General features: G+C 44.6%; 1 protein-coding gene across 1 annotated transcript in view; it reads right to left on the minus strand.

Annotated features, from left to right (window-relative positions):
• Positions 1–806: 806 nt before the first annotated feature.
• Positions 807–21,076, minus strand: part of rgs11 (regulator of G protein signaling 11) — a 93,408-nt gene continuing 73,138 nt past the window's right edge. The window contains exons 9-11 of the mRNA XM_078240418.1: positions 8,762–8,900; positions 1,713–1,795; positions 807–943 (exon numbers count right to left, since the gene is read on the minus strand). Coding sequence (XP_078096544.1) covers positions 826–943; positions 1,713–1,795; positions 8,762–8,900 — 340 coding nt within the window. The 3' untranslated portion in view covers positions 807–825. The remainder of the gene's footprint in view (positions 944–1,712; positions 1,796–8,761; positions 8,901–21,076) is intronic.

Below are 21,076 nucleotides of genomic sequence, written 5' to 3' on the forward strand. Positions count from 1 at the left end.
AAACCGGAGCATCCAGAGGAAACCCACGCAGACACGGGGAGGATGTGCAGACTCCACACAGTCAGTGACCCAAGCCAGGAATCGAACCCGGCTCCCTAAGGCTGTGAGGCAGCAGTGCTACCCACTGTACCTCTCTTACCAGTTTCCATTTGGAATGCACCACCCCAACTAAGAAACTAGACTGAGGGCAATTTTTCATCCACTTCTATCTCTAATGTCTGGCAGGGAGGTGTCTGACAGCTATCGCTGTTGATTGACCCTCTGATTTCTTTCCTCCCTATGAAACCCTATGAAGCACTTTCCCCAATCTTGGCAGCTGAGACAAGGAACTTGCACACATGTGGAATTATCATCAACCCCCATCCTCCTACTCCTTAGCATACATTACATACACATTCATCTATAACATGCAGAGTTTAATCTTGTACTTTTTAGGTAGAACTTAATGGTCAAGAAATGTTAGTGGCAGGTGATTTAATACTTCAGATAGATTTCAATAGTATACTGTTAAGGCCAAAGATATCCTGTAACAAAGGGTAGCTGAAAGCAGTTTTGAGGGATACAGCAATCTACAATTTTTGCTCTAAATTCTTGGGTTATTCAAAAATAGCATACAGGAAAATTTAGCTCAGTTGGTTTTCAGCAAGAAACCAAATTTTCACTTCCCCGAAAAAGAGGTGACACTTTCAAAAGTTGGTGCATTCAAAATTGCAATGTAAAGTCAGCAGTAAAACATCTCATTGTCTACACTTGATTCCAGGGCAAGTGTGGGAATATAAAATTCTGGCTGGGTAAAGGAAAGTTACTGCTGTTAATATGCCGTGTTTAGTTTTGAACCTGTGAAACCGTCGTGTCCTTTCCTTTCCCGTCTCCGTCCTTTGGGTAAAACATCTGTGTAGAGCTTTGGCTGGAGTTACGGTACCACCTCAAGAATGGAACCATACTAGACAAAAATGGATGCAAAAATTACCTTTCAAATAAAAACAGTGGATTGAGAAGTTAAACAGGTCATGGTGCATTTTTCTCTTTGGTAATCAGTAACAGAGAAGATTTAACTGAAAATTCTGCATCTATTTCTTGTAGTTTAATGTAAGATTAAAATAATGCATGCAATCATATTTTCCAGACTTCGATAATCAGACTGTAAATTATAATTTTGCAAGAACTATACATGATGTGAGAAATATTTGCCCGAAAGATTATTTTTTTTAAGGTTTATTTATTAGTGGCACAAGTAGGCTTACATTAACACTGCAATGAAGTTATTGTGAAAATCCCCTAGTCGCCACACTCCGGCGCCTGTTCAGGTACACTGAAGGAGAATTTAGCATGGCCAATGCACCTAACCAGCACATCTTTCGACTGTGGGAGGAAGCCGGATCACCCGGAGGAAACCCACGCAGACACGGGGAGAACGTGCAGACTCCACACAGACAGTGACCCAAGCCGGGAATCGAACCCGGGTCCCTGGTGCTGTGAGGCAGCAATGCTAACCACTGCTAACCACTGTAGACAGATATTTATGCCTTCTGTCTTTGTTTTTGAAAAGGTACAGGATTATGGAACTTACTAACTTTACCTAGATACATCATAAAATGTTATTCGTTCTGAAGGTTGGTTGAAATTAAAGCAAAACCGCTTACTGATGCTACCTTCCGCAGATCAACATTATACTCCCAAATACTCTTCACATGATGCATACGCTAACGTACCATTTCTTGGTTTCCTGAGGAACAACGGATCTTGCTAAAATATTCTTGTACATATCTGACTTTAAGTAACGTGGATAAGAGTCCTGGAGTAATGATATAAACAGGAAATCAGTATCACTTCAGTGAGTCATTAACATGCACAAGTATCCTTTCCTTCTGTAGCAAACAAGCCATATCTGCCTTCTTAACATTAAACTTTTTGAAGGATGATTACACCCAGATTGAAATATTGGAATTGTTGCTTTATCTTTTTAACTACTAGGTCAAAAATGGCCTTAAAGGATAGCTCAGTTCTAATCATAGTTGAGGTTGCATTTTTTGTAATTTTTCTACATGAATTTTTCCTTCACCAGCAATTGGAGATTTGATACCAGTACCAGAGACATTAGCTAGCATAGAATCATAGAATCCCTACAGTGCAGAAGAAGGTCATTCAGTCCATCATGTCTGCATGACTCTCCGACGGAGCATCGTAACCAGACCCACCTCCTGCCCTATCCCTGTAAACCCACGCATATACCCCACTAAACTTCCAACCTACACATCTAGGGCAGCACGGTGACGCAGAGGTTAGCACTGCTGCATCACAAGGCCAGGGACCTGGGTTCAATTCCAGCCTCAAGCTAAATTGCCCCTTCGGGTCAGGGGGGACTAGTAAAGTAAATACGTGGGGTTACCAGAATAGTGCCTGGGTGGGATTGTTGTCAGTGCAGGCTCAATATGCCAAATGCCTCTGCACTGTAGGAATTCTATAAATAAGGAGCAATTTAGCATGGCCAATGCACCTAACCTGCACATCTTTGGACTGTGAGAAGAAGCCGGAGCGCCCAGAGGAAACCCCCGCAGACATGGGGAGAATGTGCACACTCCACAGGGACAATCACTCAAGGCTGGAAGCAAACCTGAGTCCCTGGCGCTGTGAGGCAGCAATGCTAACCACGGCGCAATTCTAGATTATGTTGGTGATGTAGGAAGACATTGATGGGGGAAGTCAAGGGTCTGAGGAAGAAGACCAGAGGCCTCTCCTCCAGTTGGGACTGGAGGCCTGGGGATGAGGTGGAAGAGTGCAGGGGTTTTCTTATTGCTGGACTTTCTCAGGCTGGGTGTTGGATCCAGGAATTAGGTGCAAAGGCACCTAGCTGTTGGGTGTATCAAATCCTTCCCTGGATGTAGCTGCCAGCCTTTCTGAAGCTCCAGAAATACGGTTCACCCAAGTTACAGTTGAAAAGCGGAGTAGCAGTGAAGCTTACAGATAGGTTGGAGGTGGGAATCTGATTTTTAAAACTGATTTTCCGGATTTTTAACACCTCTCCCCAAACCTGTCCCAAACAGGTTAAAATTCCCTGGTAGGGTCAGGTTCTTGGTCAAGGACAGCATTTTGTTAGCTTGTTATAATGCCAATAATTATTTTAGCATTCTCTTTTATTTAATTTATGTAAAATTAAATATTACTGCAAGCTTATTTTTTGAACTGTCTCTTCCTGCTGTGTACCACCAACCTAGTTAACCACTGATGTTAGAGAGCTCAGTGGGTGTACTCTAATGGTTGGTATGATGTTGGCTAGGCAGAGCTTGACGTCCAGAATTGTGAGACTGATCTCCACATGACAGAGTGAAATTCCCTTTTTATCCTGTTAAAAAGCACATCTTCAAACGGTGGTGGCTGCCCGACATCTCACAGAGATAGTCCGGAAAAATTAACAATCCAAATTAAAATTCCCCTGAAATTTTTAAACCAAAGTAAGTTAGATTTTGTTTACACTTGGGCTTCAGATCAAAACTTCCTTGATATATTTGATAGACAGACTGTTAATCAGTTAATGAATCAAGGGTTAAGGGGATGAGGCAGGAAAGTGGAATTGACGGTTGTCACAGCAGATCAGTCACCATCTCACTGAATGGTGGAGCAGATGCAATGGGCCGAATGGCCTACTTCTGCTCCGACGCCTTATGGTCTTATGATGAAACTGCTTTGAAGAAGTCTCTGTGCAGACTTGAACTTGGGTAGAAATTTCATGGACTGCTTAAAAAGAAATGTCAAAAGTATGTTGGTAAATTCCTGCCAAAATAATTTAAATTTAAATTGTCCCAAGTGAAATATCAGAATGCAAAGGCACCACTGGTTTTATAACCTCATGCCCATTCCTGACTTACCAACTTTAATTGGGAACCACTAAGTAAAAAGCAAAATACTGCGGATGCTGGAATCTGACAAAGGGTCATCTAGACTCAAAACATTGACTCTATTTTCTCCCCACAGATGCTGTCAGACCTGTTGAGATTTTCCAGCCTATAAGTAAATTGGCTCATTATTCAAGTTTATTTATTAGTGTCACAAGTAGGCTTACATTAACACTACAATGAAGTTATTGTGAAAATCCCTTAGTCGCCACATTCTGGCACCTGTTCGGGTACATTGAGGGAGAATTTAACTTGGCCACTGTACTTAGCCAGCACGTTTTTCGGACTGTGGGAGGAAACTGGAGCACCCAGAGGAAACCCACGCAGACACTGGGAGAAAGTGCAGACTCCACACAGACAGTCACCCAAGCTGGGAATTGAACCCGGGTCCCTGGCGCAGTGAGTTTTGAACACAGGTTTTCTAGACCAGTATGCCAACCACTAAAACAAACTCTATTTTACTAATTGCCAATGCTAGCTTCTATATGGTGCCAAAGACACTCGCCAAAATGCCTTCAGCTATGCTGTCCTCAGTATTTCCTTCATTATTACTATTGCCCATATTCTGCTTTGGTGCTGTATTACTCTGGAAAATCAGCAAGTTAGATTTGTAATGTACATTGGGAACAGATGAACTTGGAATTTATTGCATTACTGAAGTTATTAAAATGACAACCATATGCAGTTATAGTCTAGAAACCTCTGAACTGTGGCTTGCCCAGCATCTTTAGGAGAAACATATTGTCAGAGATTTTCATCTTGTACTCATCAGGACAATTCGCATATGTGAAGGGAGCGACAATTTGTACTTCATGAGAAGAGAGTGCTGATTAGTTGGCAAGTAGCTCTAATTGGTAGAAGCATTGCCATGGAGAATGCACCAGTTAACCGATGATTGACAGCTAACTGCCAAGCTTATTTTAAACTCAAACTGATAGGGTGACTCTGATTGGTCGAGGCATTGGCCTGGGGAATGAACCAGAGAATGGCTGTTGCCTATTTGTTTAGTTGAAACAGGTGCAATGTGTCTACCTGTCCTTTCAGTCTGCAAAGAAGAGAGCCCCGCGTATTAATGTATGTAGCTTCTTGCATGCATAAATGCACCACACTGTGAGCCTGACTGGTTGTTAGCGCACTCAGGATTGTTTAATAAATACTATCGTAGAATCACATCGAATGTTGGACATACCCAGCATAACGAGCATGATGGACTCAAGTCCTGTACTACGAAACGACTATCTTCATGAGAATATTTTCTTGATTGTTTTCCATGATTTTGCTGTTTTCAGTTTGTGGAATAAAGCCTCCGGTCACTGGGTAACACAGAGGGGCACAACATTCTTTTAATCTCTTGCTACTTTGTACCAGCCCCTTTGTCTTTTAGAGTATGTTTTCAGTATTTATTTCACCTAAGACATTGGCTTTGACTCTAATTGCTCTCTTAATCCTATTCTCCCTCTAGTGAGAGTTAAACTTTCGCGAGCCTGATCTATATTAGTGCAGCGTAAACCATAATGATCTCATTCATGGCTGGATTAATTTATTCAATAAATGGTCTGTTTTGCATGCATTTGTTCAGAATAATATGGGCATTGATGGCAGTGCAGAAAATGCAGATGAGAGGGAAAGAAATTTCTGATGGTGTTTAGGCAAGATTCTTGCTACACATGAACATATCTGTACTATCATTAAGATGGCTTATTTCTACCGACGACACACCACTTGACGTTGCTCCTGCCTCACCTCACCTGCTGCTGCAACCCTCAATCACATCTTAGTTACCTCCAAATTTGATTGTCCCAATGCACTATGACTTATTTTCCATATTTACCCTCTGTAAATCTGCAGTCATCCAAATCGTTTCTGTCTATGTGCTTACTCACACTGAGCCCCATTCACCTATGGCCTCTGTCCGAGCTGACCCACATGAGGTGACACCTCAACTTTAAAATTCTCATCCTCGTTTTCAAACCCTCTCGATAGCCATACTCCTTACTATCTCTGTAACCTCCTCCAACCCCCCAACCCTCCGTGATATCTATGTTCATCTAATTCTAGCCTCTTAAACACTCCACCTTTGTTGGCTGGGCCTTCAGCCGACAAGATCTGAAGTTGTGTAATTCCCTCCCTAAATCCCTCTGACTTGCTAACTCTCTTGCTTACTCTAGCCTGCTCCTTACACCTACCTGCTTAGCCAAGCTTTTAACCACTTGCTCTAATGTCATCTAAACTATCTCATTCTGCATTAAAAATCTCCTATGACGTGCCTTGGGAAGTTTTAAGTTACCTGTGCCACATAAAATATAAGTTTTTGTTGTTCCACAAGTCAATCATATTCTGGGAATTGTAAAAATTTCAGGCATTTCTTCAATTAGTAGTGGTGTCCCTTAGTCTAACCCACATCCTATCACCTCAAATATGATTTTACAGGCAAGAGGCAAATTCCTTTGATGCTATATTTATCCGTGAGTGGCACAAGGCTGTTTCTAGGCTGCAGTGAAGGGTAGTTTATGAATTCACGAGACATCGGTGCATACTACCTTGTCTTTCAAACAAGGATCGCACAAAATAAATGCATCTGGGAGCTGCCAGGGCCTCACCTTTGACCTGCATGATTCTATTCTGACCTTTGACCTTCATGATTCTATTCTGACCTTTGACCTGCATGACTCCATTCTGACCTTTGATCTGCACGACTCCATTCTGACCTTTGACCTGCACGACTCCATTCTGACCTTTGACCTGCATGACTCTATTCTGACCTTTGACCTGCATGACTCTATTCTGATCTTTGACGTGCATGACTCTATCCTGCATGATTCATTTTGGTGGTCACAGGACCAGCAACAGATTCACAGGATAGGTTGGGATAGGGTGAATAGAGGTGGCTGGATCCCAAAGCAGCAAGGTTAAAAGACCCACCTCTATTCGCATGGACATCAACCCAACTTCTGTAAATAAGCATTAGGCAACCTAACAATTGCCCCTCATCCTCCCACCCACCCTCCCTCCCTCCGTACCCCCATAGCCATCCACATCCCCGCCACCAACATTCCCACATTCTCTCATCCCCTCCATAGTCCCACATCCCCTCATGTGCCCTCCATGTCTTACCCTCTTCCTTCAAAATATCGTACGATGGGAATGGGCGCGGGAAACCCGGAACCAGGTCCCAGCAGCCTGACGTGGGCTTGCCTTGTGTTGGGATGTAGAATCCAGGTTCTGCGTCTTTTGAGTGATCTGACATCCCTAGCAGCCTTGGCCTGTGTTTCTACTTTAAATCTACATCCAGTGCCAGCAGGGAGTACTGAATGAAATCCCAATTGGGCTGTGCGTGCAGCAGAACCAAAGCAGCTGCCTGCTGTATACTCCTGACTGCTACAAAATCCCAATGCATCATAGGGAACTCTCAATGCTGCAAACAATGTCTCAATTCCCAACGCTTGAGTTTTAGGGATGGCAAGAAATCGTTACCTAACACGATGTTCAAATGCAGTATTAGTTCATTCCCCTCAACCAACAATCATTGCAATATCAATATTCTTAATTAATCCTTTGCCCATTGTGCACTGTAGGGCTTAAAAATCTGTCTCTCACTGCCAGCGATATGGATTAGAACGGTCAATGGTCAGCAACTGAGGAACTAAGCCACACACCTAATTTTATGATCGCTTTTATGTCAATTCTTAATCCTTTATGCTGACGACAATTTCTAAATTTATATTGTCGTTTCAACATTCCACACAAATATTTTGTGTTTAAAGCCCTTACTGGCTGTGGCAAAGATTAATGTTTTTAGCAAATACATTGATGGAATTCATTGTAGTGAGGAAGTGGAATTAACCAGACTTTTATACAAAATTTACCATTCCGAGTGTACTGCTATTGTAACATTTTGTCCTCTGAATGAGCGAATTTGTGAATAATCTCTTTGAAATTGAAAACGGCTACACAATGCTTTATTATATTTGTTTAAAATAATACTATCATGAAGCTTCCCATCCAACAATGGATGTTTAATGCAGCTGGGTTGCTGGAGATGTGATTATGTGGCTTCATTTCGTTAAAAATATAAAGCAATAATTGTCAAGTTCCTGATACGAGTGTCAAAAGAATATGAAACATTTGTTGAGCAGTTTTGTGCTTTACAAAATAATGAAAGCTCTTTTTCTGTCATTTTCTTTCCCCAAGAAACTAAAATGGATCAGCCACATAAATACTGTGGCCACAAGAGCAGGTCAGAGGCTGGGAATTCTGCAGCGAGGAACTCACCTCCTGTTCTTCAAAGGTTTATTACCATCTACAGGATACAAGATAGGAACACGCACGCACGCACACATATGTACAATATATCAATATATTATATTTCCCGGGAATGAAAAGCTTGACATATGAGGAGCGTTTGAGGACTCTGGGTCTGTACTTGATGGAGTTTAGAAGGATGAGGGAGTGATCTCATTGAAACTCACAGAATACTGAAAGGCCTGGATAGAGTGGACGTGGGGAAGATGTTTCCGTTAGTAGGAGACTAGGATCCGAGGGCACAGCCTCAGAGTAAAGAGACAACCCCTTTAGAACTGTGATGAGGAGGAATTTCTTCAGCCAGAGGATAGTGAATCTATGGAATTCATTGCCGCAGAGGGCTGTGGAGGCCAGATCATTGAGTGTATTTAAGACAGAGAAAGATGGATTCTTGATTGGTAAGCGGATCAAAGGTTATGGGCAAAAGGCGGGAGAATGGGATTGAGAAATATGTCAGCCATGATTGAATGGCAGAACAGACTCAATGGGCTGAATGGCCTAATTCTGCTCCTATGTCTTATGGGCTTATATTCATATTAAAAAACTCAGATTATAAATGCACTTACTTTTTTCATTAGGAAATAAATATGCATTTGTGCATCTTCAAAGACATAGCGATGAGGAATTTGTAATCCGTCGAGGGTCTTTTCCATTGTTTTACTGTCGATGTTCACCCATTTGCTGGCCCCTGCTGCCAGAAACTGTCTGTAAGTAATACAAACCTTGGATAAATGATAACAGAAGTCAAAGGGTCAACATTCTGATAGAGTCGGGAGCTCATTTTTAGTAAGAGAGGGTGTCCTGAGAAAGCCTGTTTGTCCACAGTATCTTAGGCGGTGGGATAAATGTACTTGTCAATGGAATTTACTTGCTTTTTTTTCACTGTAGTATATAAAGGAGAAACATTGGATCTTGGAAGTGGAAACATCCAACTCCCAGGCAGGCTGTGAAAAGGGGCACAGAGGCATATGGCACCATATGCTCTGTAATTGGCATTTCTGAGTCAGAAAAATGTGACATTTTTGCTTTACTGCTTCATTAGTGCTGTAACTGAGACATTCCTCTTGGACCAAGACTACTTCTACAGGGGTATGCCCATATGTCCAGTTGCACATGGCCTTCATCAAGTGGAACATGATGAACACTATTTGCAGCACTAAATTTCTATTAATGATGGCTGCAGCTACACAGAGTAAACCGGGATGGAGGATAGCCCTTCACAGGTCTTACCGTCCCTGTTATGCTTCTTCTTTCCTACTGCCCTATGTTTCAGTGAATCAGTTGACCACCAATAGGGCAAATCTATAACAGTGGTTCATGGGATGACTCCTTTAGCTGATGTGGGACTCTTCAAAGTAAAACTGGTTGTGATGTGCTCAGGGAACCATTTCAGAAAATGGTGGTACATAGGTACTTTTCGAATACTGCTGAGTTCCTGTCCTCAGTTGTATCCTAGAACTACAAATAGAATTGTCGAGAGTTGCAGGTTTCTAGGTGTTCAGATCACCAACAATCTGTCCTGGTCCCCCCATGCCGACGCTACAGTTACGAAAACCCACCAATGCCTCTACTTTCTCAGGAAGCTAAGGAAATTCGGCATGTCCACAATGACTTTCACCAATTTTTACGGATGCACCTTAGAAAGCATCCTTTCTGGATATAGCACAGCTTGGTATGGCTCCTGCTCTGACCAAGATTGCAAGAGACTACAAAGGCTTGTGAAGGTAGCTCAGTCCATCACGCAAATCAGCCTCCCATCCATTGATTCTGTCTACATTTCCCGCTGCCTTGGAAAAGCAGCTAGTATAATCAGGGACCCCACGCACCCTGGACATTCTCTCTTCCACCTTCTTCTGTTGGGTAAAAGATACAAAAGTCTGAAAACACATACCAACCGACTCAAGAACAGTTCTTCCCTGCTGCTATCAGATTTTTGTATGGACCTACCATATATTAAGCTGATCTTTCTCTTCACTGTATCTGTATCGGCAACACTACATTCTGCACCCCTATCCTTTCCTTCTCCCCTATGTATTCTATGAATGGTCTGTTTCATCTGTAGAGTGTGCAAGAAACAATAGTTTCAGTGTATAACAATACATCTGACAATAGTACATCAAATCAAATCAACTCCCTCCCTGACAGCACTGTGACAGTATCTTCTGTACACAGAATGCAATGGGTTAAGAAGGGGGCTCACCACGATGGTCAACAAGTGATGGCCTTGTCAATGAAGGCTGTGTCTTGAGAATGAATTTTAAATTGGAGAGTTACTTTGGGGTGGTCAAATGCTTGCCCAATAAGGAAGGCAAATGTGAGGAAGAATGCCCCAAACCATTCTTGCAAAGTTCATACCAGTTTTAGTGAAGGACTGGAAAAGGCTGCGATGCTAAAAATACAGAGTTAAAACCGGGAGAAAACATAGGGAAGAATATTACAATCAGAAACCACATTTCACAACATCAAATGACTCAATATATCACAGTTTTGGCATGTTCTTCGCCTCTTGAATTGAACTGACAAGATTTTAGTTCAATACTTGTGGATGTCTCATGATCGTGTTCACTGTTAGTCTGGTGTCAGCAGCATTACGGTGATGCCAATCTTGAGTGTTCCTTTGAGGTCCCTTTGAGGCTTAAACGCTGCTGTGGAAATCTGGGTGATTGTTGGTGAATATGATGAGATCAATAAGTTGCAAATTAATGGCTGCAAGCCAAGGATCTTTGGATAAAATGCCAGTTTTTTTTAATGCACCGGGCAACAAAAGGTGTCCCATCACAAAATTGCTCTGAAAGAGTGGCATCATAGAACATAGAACATTACAGCGTCGGCATGGGGGGACCAGGACAGATTGTTGGTGATCTGAACACCTAGAAACCTGCAACTCTCGACAATTCTATTTGTAGTTCTAGGATACAACTGAGGACAGGAACTCAGCAGTATTCGAAAAGTACCTATGTACCACCATTTTCTGAAATGGTTCCCTGAGCACATCACAACCAGTTTTACTTTGAAGAGTCCCACATCAGCTAAAGGAGTCATCCCATGAACCACTGTTATAGATTTGCCCTATTGGTGGTCAACTGATTCACTGAAACATAGGGCAGTAGGAAAGAAGAAGCATAACAGGGACGGTAAGACCTGTGAAGGGCTATCCTCCATCCCGGTTTACTCTGTGTAGCTGCAGCCATCATTAATAGAAATTTAGTGCTGCAAATAGTGTTCATCATGTTCCACTTGATGAAGGCCATGTGCAACTGGACATATGGGCATACCCCTGTAGAAGTAGTCTTGGTCCAAGAGGAATGTCTGGAGATGAGTGAAAGACGATCCTCTCGGTGCCTTCGCTTGTCCAAGGAAGTGGTAGCTCACACTTGGTACCTTGTCCACGAGGAACTAATGCTGCAAGGATTTGGAGGGCATCCCATGCTGGTTGTTTTGAAGGTGACCATCCCATTGAACTTATGCCAGCAAGTCTTTTCAGGGGTCCGCAAGGGACCCTCCCAATCGGTGACACACATTCATAAGGGAGGTGACAGGTGCCTTTCAATAAAGCTCACCATTATGTCCAGTTCTTGACAGAAGCCAGGCTACCAGAACTGTTGGATTTGCAGCAATTTTCAGTTTCCTGCAAGTGCAGGGCCCCATCGACTGCACACACGTGGCATGAGAGCTCCCTGGCAGCAGCCAATGAGATTCATCAATCGAAAAGGATTTCACTCTCTGGGCCCAGCAAACTTGGGATCACAGCGAGCAGATCCTGCACGTTGATGCTTGGTACTCAGGGAACGCTCACCAACCTTACATCTTGACGCATTTGCAGGTGCTACAGATATTTGAGGGAACTCTGTGTTCACAGCGCAGTACAGGCCCTTCGGCCCTCGATGTTGCGCCAACCAGTGAAACCAATCTAAAGCCCATCTAACCTATACTATTCCAATATCATCCATATGTTTATCCAATGACCATTTGAATGCCCTTAATGTTGACGAGTCCACTACTGCTGCAGGCAGGGCATTCCATGCCCTTACTACTCTCTGAGTGAAGAACCTACCTCTGACATCTGTCCTATATCTATCACCCCTCAATTTAAAGCTATGTCCCCTTGTGCTAGCCATCACCATCCGAGGAAAAAGGCTCTCATTATCCACCCTATCTAATCCTCTGATCATCTTGTATGCCTCTATTAAGTCACCTCTTAACCTTCTTCTCTCTAATGAAAACAACCTCAAGTCCCTCAGCCTTTCCTCATGAGACCTTCCCACCATACCCGGCAACATCCTGGTAAATCTCCTCTGCACCATTTCCAATGCTTCCACATCCTTCCTATAATGCGGCGACCAGAACTGTACACAATACTCCAAGTGCGGCCGCACCAGAGTTTTGTACAGCTGCAACATGACCTCCTGGCTCCGAAACTCAATCCCTCTCCCAATAAAAGCTAACACTCCATACGCCTTCTTAACAACCCTATCAACCTGGGTGCCAACTTTCATGGATCTATGCACATGGACACTGAAATCTCTCTGTTCATCCACACTACCAAGTATCTTACCATTAGCCCAGTACTCTGTAATCCTGTTACTCCTTCCAAAGTGAATCACCTCACACTTTTCCGCATTGAACTTCATTTGCCACCTCTCAGCCCAGCCCAGGGCGGCACGGTAGCACAGTAGCACAGTAGCACAGTAGCACAGTAGCACGGTAGCACAGTGGTTCATTTGCCACCTCATTTGCCACCTCATTTGCCACCTCTCAGCCCAGCCCAGGGCGGCACGGTAGCACAGTGGTTAGCACTGCTGCTTCACAGCTCCAGGGTCCCGGGTTCGATTCCTGGCTCGGGTCACTGTCTGTGTGGAGTTTGCACATTCTCCTCGTGTCTGCGTGGGTTTCCTCCGGGTGCTCCGGTTTCCTCCCACAGTCCAAAGATGTGCAGGTTAGGTTGATTGGCCAGGTTAAAAATTGTCCCTTAGAGTCCTGAGATGCGTAGGTTAGAGGGATTAGTGGGTAAAATATGTGGGGGTAGGGCCTGGGTAGGATTGTGGTCGGTGCAGACTCGATGGGCCGAATGGCCTCCTTCTGCACTGTAGGGTTTCTATGTTTCTATGCAGCTTATCTATGTCCCTCTGTAACCTGCAACAACCTTCCGCACTGTCCACAACTCCACCGACTTTAGTGTCGTCCACAAATTTACTAACCCATCCTTCTACGCCCTCATCCAGGTCATTTATAAAAATGACAAACAGCAGTGGCCCCAAAACAGATCCTTGCGGTACACCACTAGTAACTCAACTCCAGGATGAACATTTCCCATCAACCACCACCCTCTGTCTTCTTACAGCTAGCCAATTCCTGATCCAAACCGCTAAATCACTCTCAATCCCATGCCTCTGTATTTTCTGCAATAGCTTACCTTGGGGAACCTTATCAAACGCTTTACTGAAATCCATATACACCACATTAACTGCTTTACCCTCATCCACCTCTTTGGTCACCTTCTCAAAGAACTCAATAAGGTTTGTGAGGCATGACCTACCCTTCGCAAAACCGTGCTGACTATCCCTAATCAAATTATTCCTTTCTAGATGATTATAAATCCTATCTCTGATAATCCTTTCCAAAACTTTGCCCACAACAGAAGTAAGGCTCACTGGTCTATAATTACCAGGGTTGTCTCTACTCCCCTTTTTGAACAAGGGGACAACATCAGAAATGGCTGTGATTCTCCCATTGTGACCTGCAACTTTTCTGTCGGGTCGGGGTGGCAGATGCGCGTCTGCCGGCTTGAATAGGGATTTGCGCGTGTGCCGGGAACGCATGCGCATCTTCCAGAGCCGGCGAACAGTCGCCAGTCAGACCACGCTGGAAATCGGTGGGAAGGCAGGTAAGTAATTTAAATCTTTTAAAAATATGTTTTAAATATGTATATTAGTTCATTATCAAGACTGACAGATCGGGACTACTGCGCATGCGCAGAGTTCCAGAACTGTCAGACTCCGGCGTAAATAGGGCCCGCCCCCCCTGGATTTTTAATGATATTCTTGACTGGGACCTCTGCATTGCACAGAATGCGGAGATTCGAGTGAGAAGCTGAATTGAGAAGACAGCCGGGATCCAGAAGAGTTTTCCTGCCAATTCAGCACTTTTGGGAGAATTGCAGCCATGATGATTGTGCAGTAGACACATAAGACGAAAAGACTTCAAGTTGCACTGTTCATGGTAGATTAAGATGTACGATCTTGACAATGAAGCAAGCATTGGCCCATAACTATCTAGAAATGCAAATTGACAATGGTGCGGCAATGAAAACATTACATCGGGGTTTTAGGAATGTAGTGGCCAATGAATTATTTCCTTAACTGATTAAAAAACATAATAAAAGGCAAACCCCCCCCCCCCCTCCCCCCCCGCCCCTCAAGCAGTGTCTTTCTAGGCAACAGAGCCATTGGTCACTGGGAGGATCTTCTGGTCCCACCGATGTCTCTGGCATTTTGTGCAGCTTTCCCATCCTGCTACCAGGGAACCTGCCATGGGAGGGGGGGTGGGGAGGGGGGGGGCAGGGGGGCAGGGGGGTGGCGGCAAGACTGGACAATCCTACTGACGGGAAGGGCTGGAAAATCTCACTCAAAGAGTGAGAGAATAAACAGATGGAAAAGTAAGGAAAGAAATCAAGAACAACGAGTAGAAGAAGAAGACATTGTAACCCAGTTGTCTTTGGAATTGTTGTTTTAGTCCTTGAGATGTAATGAGTGAATGGCAGAGTCGATGTGTAAAGTATACAAACATCCTTGAGCCATGTAGTATTGGGCCAGTGTGATCATTATGCGGAAGGACAATGGGTCTGCTTTCATAGGAAGCTTGGAAAAGGCCTTCAACAGTCTGGTAGTGACATGATACAATTAATAATCTGGTCAATACAACTGTCAGCCTATTATGTCTGGCATAATGCACTGGCCTCAGGAGGAGTGTTCCTTGAGGTTATTGATTTAACTGCCGCTGGTGCATCGATGTCTGTTGTTTGTGGATGGTGCAAGTATTCATTGCAACTCGCATTACAATTGTATGTCCAATGTGTTGTTTAGAATGGCTTTTAATTTAGAAGAAGCAGTTTACGAAAAATATACCGTTAATGTTTAAAGACCACAGGCATCCATGCCTCTCTTCAGGGAGATATATGGGAGCATTTTCTGCCCTTCCCACGGTTTTCTTGCAGCGACGGTGGTGCGCAGTTCTGGTTCCGCCGCTGTCAATGGTATTCCCCATTCACTGCGCCCCACTCCACTGGGAAATTTATGGTGGCTGGGTCGGGGGGGGGGGGGGTTATGGGGGAGGGAGGGGGGTTGCTGTCAGCAGGACCAGAAGATCCCGCCCACGTGAACAGCCAGAAAATGTCAGCTCTTGTGTCTGCATTTAAAGCTGCATATTGTTCATTGGTGAGTTCTCACTTTCTGCAGCATGGCACTGAACTAAGCAAGTAAGGATCCAATGGGAACCTTCGACAAGGTGGGGTCAGAGTGTCTTACATGAGAATGTGTGTTCACCTTGATGAAGCCATTTCTTTACATCTCACGATCCTTATTTGGACAGCTCTTGGCAAAACTTTAAGTGTTTCTTGGTTAAAGACACCTCACTCAGCTCTATGTGGAATTCATTGCATGACAGATCTCTCACTGACTTAGGATATACAGACAGGAATGGCCTTGTAAGCTGTACCATCTCAAGGACTGTGACTCTCAAAGTGATGCATATGCAACGCTACTAATGTCTCAGTTGGGTCCACAATGGGGAAGAATTAGTTATTGGCTGTAGTGTCAATAATGACTGCTCAAGGTTTGCCCTATTGCAAAGGTCATCTCAGGAGAGATTTGTCAGGCTTCCGACGATTGCAGGGTCCCGAGTGGTTTTCACCTCAGCAAACCATTGTCCTGGTGAGGCACTCTCTGTGAGGACAATGCAAACACTCCCTGAGACTTTGCTGCATGATCCAGATGTTAATGGTTAGTGCTTCCAGATGTGTGAATGGCGATTGGGGACCAGCAGCAAGATGATGCCTCAATATTCTGCAGTGATGAGAGTTGGTGATGGGACATTTGGAACTCTCCAGCTGCTGCTCCCCATTAAACTGTCCTTGCGGTTATGCCTGAAAGAGTGAGAGGTGTGATCGAGCTGCCTTCCTGAGCTGGTGTCAGACTGACGTGAGTGCATCCCTGTGTAACGTGGAATTGCAGCCACCTCTAAGCTGCCATGGACACGGACTTGGTGAGGCTGTGAGTGAGAGGACTAGACTGTGTGGAGTGGCTTAAGGACGTGCACAAAGGGAGTGCTGTTCAGATTCCACAGCAGCAGTATGTTGCCAAGGCTACTCAGCCCTGGTTTAATCTCTTCCAGTCATTAGGACATTCAGTGAGATTGATGTTTCCATCAGCATTATGAGAGCATTGAGCCTTGGGATCGTTTCTCGCTGAGATTGAAGATGATGGGGCATTCCAGGAAACAAAGATGCTTGTAGCACTACAGATTCCCTGGAATGGCTTCCGTATCATTCCTATGTGATAGCCTCGTCATGTGGCTCATTTACCACTTCGGCTCCAGCCCATTCAACATCCTCCTCTCCCGCGGTAGATGTCTTGTTCCTCCATTTCTCTCTCCGGCAACACATTCTCCCCTTTGCAGCACAAGGCCGGGCAGGGTAGGGCAAACAATGATAGTGCAGGATCCTCTCTTGTATTGGAGAGCCCTGCTATGCCTGGTCCAAAATATTCAAGAGTCCAATAGTTTGCTCGATCTGCAGCAGAATCTGCAGCATTGTATCTCTCTCAGTAGCACTATGTGGATGGTGAACAGGCATTGTAAGCCACATCTTCTGGGGGTATCCCTTGTCCCCCAGGAGCCAGCACTGTGAACACAGAGTTCCCTCAAATATCTGTGGCACCTGCAAATGCGTCAAGATGTAAGGTTGGTGAGCGTTCCCTGAGTACCAAGCATCAACGTGCAGGATCTGCTCGCTGTGATCACAAGTTAGCTGGGCCCAGAGAGTGAAATCCTTTTTGACTGATGAATCTCATTGGCTGCTGCCAGGGAGCTCTCATGACATGTGTGTGCAGTCGATGGAACTGAAGATTGCTGCAAATCCAACAGTTCTGGTAGCCTGGCTTCTGTCAAGAACTGGACATAATGGTGAGCTTTATTGAAAGGCACCTGTCACCTCCCTTATGAATGTGTGTCACCGATTGGGAGGGTCCCTTGCGGACCCCTGAAAAGACTTGCTGGCATAAGTTCAATGGGATGGTCACCTTCAAAACAACCAGCATGGGATGCCCTCCAATTCCTTGCAGCATTAGTTCCTCGTGGACAAGGTACCAAGTGTGAGCTACCACTTCCTTGGACAAGCGAAGGCACCGAGAGGATCGTCTTTCACTCATCTCCAGATATGAGCAGCATCTTCTATATACCCTTGGTCACGCCACAGGTCTTTGTTGATTTTGCCCTTCTTTGGGAGCGCTTGGGACTTCTTGGGGACCCGCTCCCTCCTGCTGCTCAGGCTGCTGCTGCTCCCGGACCTGCATCAATCGATAATGGGCCCTGCTTCTCCTCAGATAACAATACGGCAATGTTGCCTGCAGCCTGCATTCTCCACTCATCCTTATATCTGTTAAAGAATACATCTGAGACATCACTGAAACTTTTCCTTGATTGGTCTCCCTCCATCTCCAAGCAAGGAAGCCAGTCTCAAGCCCTTGGCCTATGCTGTGTCTAGACATAGGCCCCCAAGCCTTCCTCTGCAGGTGAAGCACATCCTGGAGGTCCACAGGTGGATGAGCATCCTCCTCCCCAACAGTCTTTCACCGTTCCTCTCTGACCCTTCCCCCCTCACTTGTCCTGCCTCCATCTCACACTTCCCCTCTGGTCATTTTCCATTCCACCCCGCCCCCCCCCCCCCCCCCCCCCTTCCCCTCATGCAACAAATCCTGACTCCATCACATCCTTCCACCCTTTCCATCTGGCTTCCACTCCCCCCACCCCATCCCATCCCCCTTGTGTTATGTGCCTGCATGCCATTGTAATGTAAAGGTGCTCGGCAGAGCAAGGGATAATGTGGGATGGGGAAATAGCACCGCTCATGGTATGATGTATAGAGTTACATGGTAAGAGATGCTGAGAGAATAGTCTAGAGAACACCTCTGGAAGCAAGCAGCTTACCCAACTGGAACATCTCAATTCATGTCCATACCATTGATCTGTAAATAGTTAAAGACTCCCAATAAATGGTTCAAGTTTAAATATACAAGTCTCAAGACCTCTTCAATGAGACACAATATTATAACACAGCCAAGTCACACCTGTCCCGTCTGGTCGTGCCTCCTGTGCCCAGGCTTGGGGCAGCTTCTGCTACAGGCACCTGCTATATTTCAGTGTCGGTGTGAATGGAGGTGGAAGCAACATCTGCTGACCTCCAAATCATGAATGAAGTGAAGCTCGCCAGATAGACACCACATATGTGGTGGTAAAACAGAATATTCCAATTATCTGCTGCTGGGGCACTTAATTTGGAGGGGAGTGTGATTCCAATGAGTTGGCCCTTTCATGCGATGTTAATGAATGCAAATTAAGTTCCCCACATTGCTTAGCAGAGTCATTGGCCAACCTTAAAATCCCTTTAAAAGTTGGGATATCATGGGGATAGGAGAAAAAAAATATAGAATTACGCCTGAAATACTTTGAAAAAGAGCTGAGTTTTACTTTTTAAAATGGACACAAATCCCAAGGGTGAGGTGGCTGAGAATGTACAGTGGGCCACTGACAGGAAATGCTGCTTTCTCTAAGGGATAATGAAACCCCTCCCTGCTTCTACTTCTCCCAGCATCCAGACACTGATTACTATCTCTGGCAAAGACAAAGGGACCTAATGGCCTCTGCTTGACCTCTAATGCTAGACGGGCTAGTGGATTCCATTTTCCACTTGGAATGTACAAAGAAGGGATTAAAAAGTAGCTGAGAGAGCTATCCCAGTGTCTATCTGTGTGTGCTCTGTGAGGGTAAGTAACTGCAGGTTTTCACACTGAAGGTGTGTTGATACAGTAACAGAAGCAGCCGGCAATGCCCTTACAATATAACTATTTTTTTGCAGGTATCTCCTGCTCTGACTGAGGAGGTCAGTCCAGTCAGCAAAAGGATTGCAGCTAGACAATGAACTGAAAATTCTCTGTCAAAACACAGTACACTGGAATCGAGGAGTCAACTATTCACCTACCAAAGTCAACGCTACTGAAATCAAACCGTGACAACCACATGCTTCATCAGCTACTCCTTACAAGTCAAGAACTGTTCCGTATTCCCTTCTATTTATGTTTACTTACCACTGGACTCAATTCTCACTTCCAATCTGTATGAATGGATGTGCATGTATTTTACCACTTATATCCTTATCTTTTTAGTTATTAATAAACTTACTCTATCCTTAACTCAAGAAAGCCTGATTAAATTGGCTCCTCTTGAAACGTAAGTATTGGGACCGGAAAAGATATCCACGGGGAAGGGAACCTTGTTAGATTAAACCTTGTTGCTGCCAGCAGAGGGGGGGTTGAATAAAAATGGAGCTCGTCATCCCTCCTCACCTTGGTTTGCAACAACTTAGGGTATCCCAGCCGTATGGTGACAAATCGAGGGGTATCGCCCAGATCAACAAAATTGAGGACTTTTGGGGGTGTTGTAATGGCAGACAAAATTCCAAACAAATTTCCTCTGGTGGGAAACTAATTTTTGCATTCACGCCAAATTAAGCCCCCCCCCCTCCCCCCCCCACACCCCCACCCCACCTGCCACGATTGCCAGTGCTGCTCGGAATGGAAGGTTCTGAGATAAAAGAAGACTTGCATTTGTATGATGTTTTTATAGACGTCTCAGAGCACTTTTGAAGTGTTGTCATTGTTGTAATGCAGGAAATGCAGCAGCTAATTTGCAAACTCCCACAAATAGCAATGTGATGATGACCAGATAATCTGTCTTTGTGACGTTGATTGAGGGATGAATATTGGCCCGGACACTGGAGATAACTTTCCTGTTCTTCTTCAAAATAGTGTCATGGGATCTACTATGGGGGTCCTTGTGCATGAATCGCCCATTGAATTCTCTGCCCATTGAAGCAGTGGAGGCTACCTCGTTAAATATGTTTAAGTCACAGGTAGATAGATTTCTGATCAATAAGGGAATTAAGGGTTATGGGGAGCGGGCGGGTAAGTGGAACTAAACCACTATCAGATCAGCCATGATCTTATTGAATGGTGGGGCAGGCTCGAGGGGCTATATGGCCTACTCCTGCTCCTATTTCTTATGTTCTTATGACATCAACTTGTCATGGATCTGCCTAGTAACAGCAGTAACAAGAATTTAACAAGGCATGACAGGATGCCCAGCAACAGAGAGAAGTCTGTCTAGTTACAGCAGTATTCAGCATTCAAAAGGCATGACGAAATGTGACTTTCCTAGAAACAAGATTAGCAGGCATCTAGACAGAACCAGGTATAAATCACTCTATTAATAGGAAATAGCACACCGAGACGACTGAGACCAGTGGAGGTACACATATGATCATTTCTGGAGTCAAGGAATTTGAGAGATGCAGACAGCCAAATACACAGAATGAGGAATCAAAGAGGATAATAGTGTAATTGCCAGCACACTCAAAAGTAGGGAGGCCAGATTACATCTATCAGACAAGAGGAAAAGGCAGTTTACATTTAACAGCTTGAGAGGCCAGACCACAATTCAGAGCCAGAAAACTAGGCCCACATCTAAGTCTCAGAGCTGAAGCAGTGCCGAAACCTTCATAAAGGCAGTTTAAGTATCTTCGCTGGACCAGGAAAAGACAGTTACCCAGATTT

This window comes from Mustelus asterias, chromosome 23 (assembly GCF_964213995.1).
Source record: "Mustelus asterias chromosome 23, sMusAst1.hap1.1, whole genome shotgun sequence".
Taxonomy (NCBI): domain Eukaryota; kingdom Metazoa; phylum Chordata; class Chondrichthyes; order Carcharhiniformes; family Triakidae; genus Mustelus; species Mustelus asterias.